The sequence below is a fragment of the Triticum aestivum genome, chromosome 3D, assembly GCF_018294505.1.
Source record: "Triticum aestivum cultivar Chinese Spring chromosome 3D, IWGSC CS RefSeq v2.1, whole genome shotgun sequence".
Classification (NCBI taxonomy): Eukaryota; Viridiplantae; Streptophyta; class Magnoliopsida; order Poales; family Poaceae; genus Triticum; species Triticum aestivum.
The window spans coordinates 425,468,626-425,482,961 of NC_057802.1; the positions used below are offsets into that span (position 1 = coordinate 425,468,626).

Below are 14,336 nucleotides of genomic sequence, written 5' to 3' on the forward strand. Positions count from 1 at the left end.
GTGGAAACCACAGCCGCCGTCGGCCCCGTCCTCTCACGCTCGCGATGTTGGCACTGGCACGCGCCGCTCGCCAACCGGAGTCGAGCGAGCGTGTTGCGCGACTGAAGCCGGCGTGGCCGGCCGCAACCCAGCGGTTAGCGTCGCCGGATCCCTGGAGCTTGGGGCGTCCGGGCGAAGGGCAGCGTTTCAACCGGCGGGGCCCTTACTCTGCATTGCACGCGCCGTGAGTCTCTGCTGTTAATTCTTGCACAAATTTGTATAGTTTGCACAGATGGCGCAAAAGGTAGTTAACCCTAGCCGCCCGGCCCTATGCTGTTAGAGGATGCAGTCGATGACCATGCGCATGATTTCAGAAACGTGATTCGGATCTACAATGTTCAGAAAGAGAATCGTCTGTTGGCAATTTATGATAGGCATAATACCGCCGTTTGATCATACCTAGGCGATTACTACTGTTTCGCAGATTATTATGTTTTGTGTACTGCTGCTGCGGATCATGTTATTTATTTTTAAACGAAAAATAGAGGGATGCAGATTATGGTAACTGTGAAAGCAGCTAGTGAGCAGGGCATTTGTCACACTCACTTGACAGCCTTTTCATTGCAGGCACATACTATCCCGAATGTCACTAAACGAGCTTCTTGGAGCCTGTTTTTCTTTCTTAAATCGGAAACCACATTTTTAATGTTTTGAAAAGGAAATCCGAGTTTTCGTCCCACCAGTACATATACACTACATACCTGTAGACTTTTATAAATAAATATGTTTATTTGAGGGCTACATGAAAAGGACAAATATGTGGATCTATATAGATGTACTGTCACTGTTATAGATCCACACGTTTGTTTTGTTTTTGTGCTGCCCACAAATGAACATATTTTGAACAAAATTGTGCGTATACGGTATATCTATATCACATCTAGATGTATGTGTGTGTTTTATTTCTGAAGCTTTGAAATTTCACTTCTAAAAAAAACTGAAAACAATTTTGGGCAGGCAGCTAAAATGCCTCTCTCTAATACACCATCTCTCGTGCTAACACATCTGAAGTTATTAGAGGACTGCAAAAACTTTTGGAAGAAGCACGGCACAATACCTAGTTGGGTTGCTAAAAGAGAAAGCTAGATGATATGGATAATCTACTAATCGTAAACGAATTGCTCTTCTGCTGCATTAATTGATCAGCTTTGGATGAGTATATCAAACACACCTATACTTGGCTGCTTCACTGAAGAATCATATCTCAAGAGGAACATGAGGTACTAGTAATGTGTAACTACTGCAGAAGATAGAATTCTCTGCCATTTGTTATGCATAATTTACATGAGTTTCGGAATAAAGCTTGTACTTTTCTTGATGCTATATCAGTATCTGTCTAAATATTGTTGTGCAATCCAGTTTGCCTGAATATAAAAACCTTCTAATATCTCATAATTACAATTTACAGCAAGCAATTCTACTGACTGCTAACATACTCAAAGGAGCTTCTTTATGGTACATTGGGCCTTAAAGATTAAACATAAGGGCACCTTTCATCTAAAATGTACACCTAGTTTGGAACCGGTAGAGGGAGCAGCGAGGCAGTGGAGGCTCTGCTGATCATAGGAAGCGAAGCATGGCACACGGAAAAGAACCAAGCTGTCACTGTCATGGCGACACACACACACACACACACACAAAAGGGAAAAAAAACTCTAAGATATCATCATCTTCAAGTCTTGTCAGCTCGTGGTAGGAAAACTATTTGCAGGACAGTCTTAGGGCTGCCCAAACTGTTGAATGGTCTGGATAGATGGAATATGTCTGACCCTTATAAAATCATCACCACCATCCCCCAATTTACCAAGAAAGGAGCTTGGCATGCCCACCAATCTCAACCTCTGCAATGTAGCAAGTGACTGGAACCCAGCAGGAATAGCTGCCAGCTTTGCACATGACATGATCCACACTTCTTGAACACATGGCATTGCTCCATCAACAACATCCCACCGCTCCAGTTCCTCAAGTTCAGTTATGATGAAGATTTTCAGCTTTAAAAAACCGGAACGGCAGCATCTCATTACTTTCCCCTTGTATGCATTGTTCAGCTGGAGGAACATCAGATTCGGCAATCGAACAAGAACTGAAAGCGGGTCATCTTCCAGCTGTGAGAAGCTCAAGCGCAGCTTTGTAAGGTTGTCTAGTTGAGCAAACCAATTTGGCAATGTCTGCAAAGATCCAGCTAGATTCAGCTTCTGTAGACATGAAGAAGGTTCCAACATTGCAAGGTCAAGTGGCCTGGTGCCATCGCTAGGGAAGATGGATAGGTATGATAGTTCCTTCATATTGTTCACAGAAGAGCATAGCTCTTTGGCATCTTCATTTTTTAAATCCTCTATCGAAAGCTTCTTCAGCTGGGTAAGGCTTGCAATCTCACGAACCACGGCTGTGCTTGCTTGCAACCCAGTTAATATCTGGAGTTTGTCAAGCTGATTAAATCCTATCGGGATCTGGATGCATTGGTCATCTTGTTTCATCTCTAGATGCCGTAGATTTCTTAAACATTTGATTTGAAACGTGATTCGCTTTATCTGAGTCTTCCTGATATCAAGAGTTTGCAAGTGATAGAGCTTGTTCATTGTTCTTGGGAGCTTCTTCAACTTCGTTCCCCTTAGTCCAAGGTACCTCAAGTGAACTAAGCCTCCGATCTCTTTTGGAAGTTCTAGCATGTTACCATCTTCAAAATCCAGAATTCTTACCAGACCAAAGCTCCTTGAAATAACATTGCATTTAATTGCAGTTGGTGCACTGTTGTTGAACATGAAAACAGACCGCAATCTTTTCTTGCGTTCATTGCTGAATGATACATGAGGCATTTGCAGGGATACGCGCCGATCACTAACACTTGGGCCTTTATCAGCGCAGATGATGGAAAATTTCTCATTTTCAGACAGCCAAATGGCAAGATCGTGAAGAAGATCATGAACTCTGCATGCTTTTACTCTCCCACTGATGCTTGCCGTTGCCACTTCTACCATGCTTTTGTTGATCAGCTCCGCGAGGTACTTCTCTGCAGTAATTTCAAGTGTCTCATCAGCCTTTTCTTTCACAAACCCTTCGGCAATCCATAACCGAACTAATTTCTTTCGGGAGATCTGTGACTTATATGGGATTACAGAGAGCAGCATAAAACATGGCTTCAAAGGGTGTGGGAGGTCCCTATAACTTGATAGCAGTGTCTGCTGAATTCCCATTTGACCATTGCTTAGATCCTTCTGAATGCTTGCCAGGACACTTTTCCACTCAGTATCTGTTTGTTCTTTCCCGGACATCATACTCCCTGCAGCAACAATAGCAAGAGGCAAACCAACACATTTCTTCACAATGTCCTCAGCAGTTTCCTTTACAGCGTCCGGACATATTCCATCCTGCAAGAATGCCTTTTTGCAAAACAAATTCCAGGAATCTTCAAATGGCAATGGCTGAAGCTGCTGTACAGTGCTCTTTGCGCCTTCAACTGAGCCAGCCACAGCGGCATTACGAGTTGTCACAAGCACTCGGCTTCCGCTGCAATTTCTGGGCAGTACTAGCTTGATGATATCCCACAACCCTCTGTCCCAGACATCATCAAACACAAGCAGAAACTTTTTACAGCCAAGGCCACTCAAGAGCAATTCTTGGAGCCGCTTCTCGCAGAGGGAGCTCGCCTCTGCAGAGGGGATCCTCATCAGCCCCTTGACCATCTCACAGAGGATAGAGCGCAGCTCCATCGTTTTCGACACATAGATCCACGCACAGCATTCGAAATGCTTCTTCACGTCTGGGTTGGTGTACGCCTTCTTGGCAAGTGTGGTCTTCCCAACACCTCCCATGCCAACCAAGGATATGACACTTAGCTCCGACTCCAAACCTCCATCCAAGATATGCCGAAGCAACACATCCAGATATTTATCCAGGCCTACAACATCTATGTCATGAACCATCGGAGATGAGGCTAAAAGACCATGGATCCACTTATCACTTGATTCTCTAGGTCTTTCAACTGCATACTCCAGTCGGCGACGGGAGATGTCACTCAGCTGAGCCCGGATGCGCCTGATCCGAGCCCCGACGTCATGCCTCGATCTCAGCTTACCAAGAACACAGCAGCCTTGTACTTGGCTGGCGTCGAAGATGTCGATGGCGTCCTCCGAGTCGGACATGATGTCCCTCATCTGGTCAATCCATGCTTCTCTGGCGACGCCGCCCTCAATGCTGCAAACCTCCATCTCGTGAAGGAAGAGCTGCATGCTGTGGAGCTCATCACGGAGCCATCCGACATCACGACTTACGGACCAGAGGCGCCGGCCATGGTCGGTTGCTCTGCTGCTAAGCAGGGAGCCTAAGACATGGATCAAAGAAGCAAGCACGGGTTCGGCCATGGAAATGCTGGTCTTCCTTTCTGTTGTTGGAGAAGGAAGGGGGAAGCTCGGTAGTCGCTACCAATTTTCTGGTAGGAAGTCGAGGTCAATGGGCAGTGCTGTACCACTGATTAGAAGATACTTTCAACCACTTGATGCCCAACTGAGATCCTTGGGCCCACTGGCAGTTCCTCTGCAATCTGGGTCAACTATTCCTGATCAACCGTGCATAATTTCCCAGAAGCTAGATGCATAAAACGATGCTTGACCAACTGGACAAATCTTAAGCCAACAAATGAGCAGCCCGCGACCCGGAGCTTGATAGGATCCATATGTTCCCCTATTCGTAAAGAAAGTAAAAAAGCAAAACACAGTAAACAGTTTCACATCCTTGCTACATGAAGTCACATTTCAGTTCAGTTAAGACCTACTAGGTGGCAGAACGGTGCTGCTTTTTTTCTGGGGAAACATATGTGCTTACTGACTTTAACGATGCTCTTTTGCAGGATATTTTCTTGGATGTTTCAACTATGAAGCACTGGAGAAGCTTATGGGCCTTAGTGATCTGGCTGCAAGGCACTCACTAATGCACAAGGGATTTCGCTCACTCGGCCTGTCAGCGGCTGAAAGCTTGTTTCCACATTGAGCCTTGGGTTGTGCTTTGTGATCTTTGTCAGGGCCTCGAAGTTGGTGCTAATGGACGGATCACGGATGATAACTCATATACCAACTTCACTCCAATAAATTTTCAAGTAGCTCGAATACTCCATACCGAGCAGCTCTCCTAGCGTAATTCTCACCTCTTGCGATTTTTTATGTGTAGGTGTATCATGTCCGAGGTTGCATCAGGATTCAGGACCAGACACTGAAGACATCTAACAAGATTGTCCTCGTCCTTCTGCTCACCAGTCACGCTGCTGCCATCCGTTCGAGTTCAGACCATTCTCTGTCAGCTCCAACACTTGGAGTTAAGATCTTAGGCTCTTAGTCATCAATCACAGCAACCAACCATCCTAGTGCAGCATCGAACATCTAGCATAACAACGCCATTACGTACGTACATAGTGGGGATCACACCACGAGGGGGAGCACCCCCTTTCGCCCCTTTCCTTTCTGTTCGCTTACGACGGAACCGCATTACGTCTGGATGCATTGCAGCATTGTACGCATCGAGTTAACGTCTTGTTCTTGGCTCATCAGATTTGGAAGGCCCCCATCGATCTCATCCGTGCCCCTCCTGTGGCTCCTGGAGATGCCAAACAGCCAACCGTGTAAGTGGAATGCGCGGCTGGCCGGCAAGCATGCAATGCAATGCAACGCACGTAGCGTACGTGCGTCAAAGACTGGTGAAAAGATGAGACCCGCCCCCGTCCGCACGGTGCGATTATGTTCTTCTGAATGGCACATCGGCGGCCGGAGGACCACCGGCGCGCCGAGGTGGAGGAGGATGAACCTGGCCGCGTTCGTGCGTGTGCTGAGCCACAGTTTGCTGCCAAAGTCGTCCTTGTCGGGCACCACATTGCGTGGCTTTTGACATTTATGTGTCACCCTCCCATTATTCCCCTCCAATGGTGGACACGCAGCATAGGCTCGGGAGCGGGCCATGCCATGTTTCCCTTGGAGCCGGGCGTGTCTCCGTGTGCCACTTGCGACAGTAGCCCGGCGGACATCTGTCTCCGCGGCCCACGGATTTTGTAATGTCACTAGCTGATTGATTGACCAACAGACCAAGTGATACGTTGCATCAACACGTCGGCCGGTGAGCTTCGAAATGCTGTACACAAAGGATCATTATCTCGGGAAGTTCTGTACTTCTCTACTTCTGCAAGAGTTATGTAGTACAGCTTTGCTTACTTGCTAAGACAGGTAGTACAGTTTAGTCTGGTGCATGCACAATATGCAGGCATTATTACATCGTCGTGTTAATTACGTCATCTGTACAAAGCAAACGAATATAGCTACGCCATATGCATTCTGCCACTTGTTCGCTTATTCCCATTTTCCAACTTGTGGCTGCGTGGTAGCTCTGCTTGTTGGAGCATACAGAGAAGATATACCCTGTTTCTGTTTTTTTTTTTGCGGGGGAATACCCTGTTTCTGTTTGAAACACATTTAACAGGGGTCTAAGATGCTGCCAATCCATGGTCAGCATGACTCACCGTAGGATGAAGAAGTACGAAGTGAGAAACTGGAGATCGAAAATTGTTTTTTTTACCAGCACAGCACACCACAGAGATGTTACATAACCAACCAATTGGGAGTTAAGTTGATAATGCGCGCCACATACATGACACCAACGTGAGTAGAGTACATCTATACATCTCCACGCTACCTAATCCTGCTCTGTGATGCCCAATTACATACGTACATACATACGCCTAGCTACCTACATAAGCTCTCTCTACATGTCATGACAGGCAATCAGTCTTCTCAAAAATCGGACAGGAGCGCCGGCGGCGGGAAGATGCCCTGCCCGGTGGCCAGCATGGCCCTCGGGTCGAACTGGGCCTTGAGGCCCGCGAACCGCGCCCACCTCTCCTCCCCGAAATGGGCCTCCCACTCGGGCTGTGACTTGTGGTTGGGCAGGTACTGCCTGGCCCCGATCCCGGCCTCGGCGCAGAAGTCGAGGATCTCCCGGTTCTGCCGCGCCAGCGCCTCGAGGCTCTGCGGCGCGCCCGGCAGCGCCGACCGCAGGAACGCCACCAGGTAGAACACCTCCTCGTCCGGCGTCACCACCGAGCTCCTCGGGTCCCATCTGCACCACCAATACAGAGATCAGAATTTTTTACACGCAGTTGGCAGATCATCAAATCGGCTCCATCGAAAGGTTGGAGCAGACTAGGAAAAGCAACAGCTTCAGTTAAAGAGCTCCTGTAGCTGCTGCTGATTCTGGTGCGTCCTTTTGCGTTAAGCATAGGAAAGCGACAACGCATCCGGCCACTAGCCACAAAGGCGGCAGAGGAAACCAAATTCTGACTGTGCCGCGGAAAGACGCGGCGACTCCGGCTTAAAATAACCGGTCGGCGCGGGCCGGAAGCGGTGTCCGGTTAACCGCGAGCACGGCGTGTCACGGCGCCACTTGGGAGAGTTTATTAAGTTCAGAACAGAGCCTGTCACCCCAGTGCGCGATATGTCCGCGGCCATTCACCGGTCACCGGATCCCGGGCGAGGGTGACGGCAATCCGGGAAACTAATCAGGCGGCAGCGACATGCCAATATACTACTGGCGCTGTGTGCGTGGCACCAATCATGGTGGCGCTCAATGAGTGGCCACCACCTGCGCAGTCTTGTGTCGCATCGCGTCGCATGTGAGGCCGATGATCGATCGGCTTCCAAGGGCGGCGCCCGCCCGCCCGCCCCTGAGACGGGATCGTGCGCGTGCGCGTGTCTCTGGCTGGCATGTGCGGTTTGGCGGGCGGGCCGGCGGGCGGGAGGTGGATCATGCAGGCGCGCGAGCGTGGGCGGTGATGAGCCGCCCTGCATCTGCCGGGGCGGTGATGGGCGCCGGTCGTGCGCCCGACTGGTCAACTGGAGCGCCCAGAAACAGCTAGACAGGACAGACGATGCATGTAGGAGTAGCTAGGTTGACTTGGGCAGCAAAGTGAAGGGTAGGTTGGCTTGCGAGCTTACTTGTGCTTGTTCATGGGGTAGATGAGGATGGGCCCGCCGGAGGTGCGGCTGCCGAGGATGCCGCGGAAGACGCCGCGGTCGAAGTCGGCGATGCGCGACGCCGGCACGAACAGGTTCAGCCACGGGTGCGGCACCTCCCACATGCCCTTGCCGCGCAGCTTCAGCTCCGCCGTGTGCACCCGGTCCAGGAAGTCCACGTACGCCAGGTCCGTCGTGAACACCGTGCCCGGGAGGAAGTTCAGGTCGCCCAGCAGCGCGTCAACCTCCTGCAAAACATAATTACCAGCACCATTTAGACTCCGGCGATTTTATCTTTTTTTTTAATGAAGCACAGACTTGGCAATTCAATTAGTGCACTACATCTAATACACATACATAGTTAAAGCAAGCAAAGTGGTCGATAAAATTAGTGCGTGCTCGATCGCTAACGGAATTGAGATCTAGTGATACGGATGGGAAGATCTACAGATCGAGTGTGCTCTGCATGTGGGTGCCATCATATAGTACTAATCAACAGGGATATACTAGTGCCACCTACTCTGAAATGCGAATTAACATATCCCAATGATTGGCTAGCCAGGGCCCCGATCAGCAGCATGCAGTACATAACTAAGCCAGGAATTAATTAAGAAATACCGTCATAAACAAATGGGACGGCCAGGAGAGAATGCGGTGCTGTACTACGGTAATTGAGGTCGAGAGAGGCGGCGCCGACGGAGGGAGGGACGGACCTGATCAACGGTGGCGGCGGTTGAGTCGTCGTAGTTCTTGGTGACCTCCAGGCAGTAGAGCACGCCGGTGTGGTGCTTGAGCGAGCTGAGCTTCACTGGGTTCTGCGGCGAGAAGAAGGAGGACCTCCAGTTGTTGATGAGGCCCTCGGCGGCGACCACGAAGCCCTCCACGTAGTCGAACCGGCGGCCGCCGCCGTGCTGCGACTGGGAGATGAGCCGCTCTTGGTCCGCCGTGAACTCGGTGAAGTTGGAGTAGAGCGCCCGGATCCAGCGAACCTGCACGCGAGACCGTGCGCATTATTAGAAAATGAATTAGCCCGGCTGGCGCGCGCGCCGACGAGGCTGCGTAATCAGCTTAGATCACCCGTGGCTTCGTTTATTAGCGTCGATTAGTCAGCTGATTTAGCTTCAGAGAAGAATAGAATCTTGTGAGAGATCGCGTGAGCTAAACAAAACATGTAGAAGACCCACCAAATTGGTCAGCAAGGCAAGTTGGTCGATTGATCGACCGATCGATGCCAACCAACCTGGGCGGCTGGACCACACCTGATCGACCAGACGCACAAGCTAATATTTAAATTTTAATTTGGAGGAAGACTTTTTCCATGGGGTGGACTTCTTCAAAACGCTACTAATAACGAACGAAAAGACTGCTGCCAGTGCAAAAAACTGCTTGTTGACGCGGACGGCAATCAGCATACGTGTCATCAGCTGAAAGCAGTCAGCATACGTGTCGCACAGACTGTGTTCGAGCCCCGTGAAACGGATCGGCCGGCTATAATTAGAAACACGTTCGGTTGGGCCTATCCTTATCGGTATCTTTATCGGTTTTGTTAACGTACGTGCGGTAATTCCGTCTCCACCTAACAATGGAAATGGATGTCGCCCGCCCGCGCCGAGAGCGGCGCGCCCGCCACTTGCACGGCTGGCGTCGAGCCGCTCCCCCGTCGGGCTGCGACATATCGCCTCGTCACGCGGGAGCGAGGTCCGAAGGGATGGAGATAAGGCGCACGAGATATTCCTTCCTTCGTCTTCAGAGTTCAGACCAGGTGGGTTAACGAACGAACGAACGGATTAAACAAAGAAAGAATGGCGAGGAGGAGAGCGACAGGCATAAAGAAAGAAAGAGAGAAAGGATTGATGGGTGCGTATGGGGAGGTGAGAACGCCGGCATGGGTGCTGGTGCTACCTTGCGGGGAGCAGGCTCGAGGGCGATGCGAGCGCGCGTGATGATCCCGAGCTGCCCCAGCCCGCCCAGCGCGCCGAAGAAGAGCTCCGGGTTCTTCGCCTCCGAGCAGGTCACCGCCTCGCCCTTCCCTGCAAGCAGATCAGTAGTCACGCATGTACGCATGAGAAGAGAACGCCGGCGAGGTCGGAGGGGGTGGCTGATTGTGATGAGCTCATGTATGTTTGTACGTACCGGTTACGACGTCGAGCTCGTAGACATTGCTGATCTGGGGCCCGTGGTGGAACGCCTGGCCGCTGATGCCGGCGTTGGAGAGGGTGCCGCCCACGGACAGGTAGAGGTAGTCCGTCCAGGACCGCGGCGCCAGCCCGCCGTGCGAGAGCGTCCAGTTGAGCACGTCGATCCACAGTTCGCCGCCCCACACGTCCACGTAGTGCCCGCCCAGCTCCGGCGAGTACACCGGCAATGCGCGCGACGGCGCCTTGCCCCCGCGGCTCATGTCCACCACCACCCCGCCGGCCACCTGCGCCTGCCCTCTGATGGAATGCCCGTGGCCGCGCGCCGACACGCGGATGTCGCGGGCAGACCCGTACGCCGCCCGGACCAGCGCCGCGACGTCGCCGGCCCCGCTCGGGTGGTACACCGCCAACGGCTCGCCCCGGGTGAACCCGCCGAAGTCGCGGGACGCCTCCAGGACGTCGGCCGGGTCGGTGCTGAGGCGGCCGCCGCCCACGTCGCCGCCCAGCTGCAGCAGCTCCGCGGGCTCCAGCGGCAGGCCCACGGTCGAGATGAGGCAGTATATCTGGAACACCATGAAGACCAAGCACCGCGCCATTGCCACTCTCTGTCTACCTCTCTCACTCTTGCGTGGATGCGATCCTTACGATCGAGCAGCCGCCGCCGCTATGTGATGTGCTTGCAGGGGAGGATGGATGAGGCGGGAGGAAGAAGGAAGGAGAGAGCGAGGGGTGTGTGAGGCGATGTGGTGTGAGAACGGGGCGGTATTTATAGTGAGATGGGAGAGGTGGAGGTGGGAATTTGGGGCTTGGACAAAAGTGAGAAACGGAGGAGACCGAGGAGGATAGGAGAGAGACTCTCCAACATGCCTGCCGCCCGCGGGAACCGAGCACGACCGCTGGGGCCGCCCAAGAATAAACAAATCCGGAGGCGCGTCACGACTCATGCACTCGCGGTCGCGGGCCGGCGGCCTCTTAATTCCCCTGTCAGAATTAGTGGATCGCGTGGCCGCCCAAAGATCGCCCGGATTTCACTTCAGCCAGTACGCATATGCAGCACAGACTCAACTCTCGTACGTACTACTAACTACCCAACTAAATGAATGTGGAGATCGAACAGGTAAGCCATCCTCCTCCCTGCTCCGCGCTTTGTCGATCCAAATTCTACTAGGAGGAAAAGTGACCCAGATTTCATCCTGCGTGCCATGTGCGGCGAGCTTTGGAGCGGAATTCTTAAAGCTAGCAGCGCATAGCTGGAAGAAGAAGAGCCAATCTGTAGAAGCTTTGAGGGGAGATGGAGGATCAACACCGAGCCAAAAGAAAGACGATCCCCTGCCGTATCTTGACCGGCTTTTGAGGGTGCACTCTCAATCCCATCGCGGCTCGACGCATATGCATGCAGATGGTGAGAATTTACCTACACTGCAGCAGCACCGTTCCAAATTCCCAATCAACACTACTACTACGACACCCCGCCTAAAGTACGCCACACCACACCACACCAGCTTTCTGATCCGGCATTTACCAAAGTACGTGCTGCCCAAATCTTCAGATATTAAAATGCGTCTGAAAAGCGCACCGCTAGTACTGTAGCCAACAGATGTCCTCGAGATACCGGTGCCAGTGTTATTGGCTGTAGTAAAATCAAAGGCGTATATGCTCACCACGGGTACGGGTACTGTTCTTCCACGCTGGTTCACCTTTGGCTCGGCCGCGTAGGCTGTGCCTAGCCAGCTAGGCAAGTGCCCTACGGCCAAAGAAAATAAGAACGGTTAAAGCGTCGACGCGCGCTCCCACGTGACTGATTGCGCAGGATCGCACGAAGATACGCTGATTTCCTTTTGCTTTCTGCTCGTATCGTATCGGCCGCGAAATTCAGCAGCCATGGGTTTCAAGGAGACCGAGGACGTGGTTTTGGTTGCTTTGGGACGATGTGCATGTGAGGGAGCAAAACGCCGTGGCACTCTAGTCCCTACCTCCTATTCCTGCTAGCTCGTGGAATGTCGACGATCCACGAGAACGGTGGTAAAGCGCTCGAGGAGGCGAGGACTCTTTGTTCATAAGATGGAAATGGGAATTAAAAAAACTTAAAAAATGAGATGACATGTATTTTAATTTCTATTGATAGAAAAGAGTGTCATTTGATTCGTAGGATGAGATAGTTTTTTTTCATTAGGCCTGACCTATGTTTCTTTTCCTTCAAAATGTGAAGGCAGGAATCAATCCTACATACAAATAAAAATTCATTCTTGCAAACCAAATGGCTCAAAAAAAAATGGCTCAAGAGAAAAATATCCTGTAGGATAATATCTTGTAGATTCCTACAAAATACTTGTAAACCAAATAAGGCCTGAACGCATGGGTTGTCATTGTTGGTAAATACCTCTTTGTTATTTTCATATTTTGTTTTGTTTGGTTGGATCATTAGAAAAACAAAGAATTCCCAAAAGGTTTGAGTGGATGCTAAAAATTCCTTCTGATATCTCCAACATGAAATTCCTCCTTCTATGTTTCCAACAGATGTCTGGCCTCATGATCAACTTTGATAAGAGCGAATTGATGATTCTTGGCTACTCCCCGGATGAGTGCCAAGACATGGCCGACCGGCTGAATTGCAAGCTGGGTACCTTTCCCAGGACCTACTGGGAGATCCCCATTAGTGACTCTAGACTGACCGTGGCGGACCTTCGACCTACGGTGTCCAGGATGCAGCAATGCGTTGATCCTTGGAGGGGCAGATGGGCTGTCTAAGTTGGCTACAGTCCTCATCAACTCCTCGCCGTCGAGCCTACTCATGTTCATCATGAGCTTCTATAGCCTCCATGAGACTTGATGCAGCTTGAACTACGTCGGTATTTTCCCAAAGAGGAAGGGATGATGCAGCACAACTACGGTAGGTATTTCCCTCAGTGATGAGATCAAGGTTATCGAACCAGTAGGAAAACCACGCAACATCACATAAACAACTCCTGCACACAAAGAACAAATACTTGCAACCCGACGTAAGAGAGGGGTTGTCAATCCCTTACGAGTAAAAGGATAGGTAAAATTGTAGTAGATTGGATAAATAGATCTCACGGAAACACGAGATAAAATAAATAATAATAAATTGCAGCAAGGTATTTTTGTATTTTTGGATTAATAGATCTGAAAATAAAAGCAAATAAAAATAGATTGCGAAGGCAAATATAATAAAGAAGAGACCCGGGGCCCGTAGATTTCACTAGTGGCTTTTCTCGAGAAAAATAGCATACGGTAGGTAAACAAATTACAGTTGGGCAATTGATAGAACTTCAAATAATCATGACGATATCCAGGCAATGATCATTATATAGGCATCACGTCCAAGATTAGTAGACCGACTCCTACCTGCATCTACTACTATTACTCCACACATCGACCGCTATCCAACATGCATCTAGTGTATTAAGTTCATGGAGAAACGGAGTAATGCAATAAGAACGATGACATGATGTAGACAAGATCTATTTATGTAGAAATATACCACATCTTGTTATCCTTAATAGCAACGATACATACGTGTTGTTTCCCTTCTGTCACTAGAATCAAGCACCGTAAGGTCAAACCCATCACAAAACACCTCTTCCCATGACAAGAAAAATTGATCTAGTTGGCCTAACTAAACCAAAGATTCTAAGAAGAAATACGAGGCTATAAGTAATCATGCATATATGGGATCAAAGAAACTCAAATAACTTTCATGGATAAAAACATAGATCTGATCATAAACTCAAACACTGGTACATCGACGTGCTATACAAACAATTTTTAACCCCTTTCCGCGACGACATTTGGAACCGTCGCCAAGTGAGTGTGGGCGATAGGGGGGTCCTTCCCACACGACCCAGAAACCGTCGGGGATAGGCCCCCCTGGCACACAAAATGAGGTCGTGTGCGATCTGACGGGGCATCGAAACCCAATTGTTTCCATTCGTATGTACATCCCACACGGTGAATCCCAGAAAATCATTTTCGTTCGTATGTATATCACACACAGTTTTTTTGTGTGGAAACATTTGTGCAAGGTGGCCTAACACAAACAGTTCTCTGCCGAAAGCCGTGTGTGATTGTTAGTTGATCGAACACGCCTACTTTGTAGAAATCGTGCGGGTTGTTTGAGTTCATCGCTCACGGTGTTGTCTGAGTAACCGTC

At 50.1% G+C, this 14,336-nt stretch overlaps 1 protein-coding gene and 1 long non-coding RNA gene across 2 annotated transcripts; one reads left to right on the plus strand and one right to left on the minus strand.

The window, feature by feature from the left end:
• LOC123079352 (uncharacterized) lies at nt 1–6,385 on the plus strand. The gene is made up of 3 exons (XR_006437951.1): nt 1–223; nt 4,886–5,432; nt 5,580–6,385. It is a non-coding gene; the product is annotated as an uncharacterized lncRNA (long non-coding RNA).
• A 187-nt stretch (nt 6,386–6,572) lies between these two features.
• LOC123079353 (cytokinin dehydrogenase 5) lies at nt 6,573–10,911 on the minus strand. The gene is made up of 5 exons (XM_044502116.1): nt 10,161–10,911; nt 9,930–10,057; nt 8,741–9,016; nt 8,010–8,275; nt 6,573–7,134 (listed from the first exon to the last, which is right to left on the minus strand). The coding sequence occupies exons 1-5, from the start codon at nt 10,759–10,761 to the stop codon at nt 6,810–6,812; spliced, it is 1,596 nt and encodes a 531-aa protein (XP_044358051.1). The 5' UTR covers nt 10,762–10,911; the 3' UTR covers nt 6,573–6,809.
• Nucleotides 10,912–14,336: the final 3,425 nt, after the last annotated feature.

What these genes read in the sequence shown, in the direction of transcription:
- LOC123079353 (XM_044502116.1), bottom strand. Translation starts at nt 10,761, where the DNA reads ATGGCGCGGTGCTTGGTCTTCATGGTGTTCCAGATATACTGCCTCATC. An exon ending in TCGAGCCTGCTCCCCGCAAG is followed by an intron (nt 9,017 to 9,929) that starts GTAGCACCAGCA and finishes TCTCGCGTGCAG; the next exon opens with GTTCGCTGGATCCGGGCGCT. An exon ending in CCGCCGCCACCGTTGATCAG is followed by an intron (nt 8,276 to 8,740) that starts GTCCGTCCCTCC and finishes TATGTTTTGCAG; the next exon opens with GAGGTTGACGCGCTGCTGGG.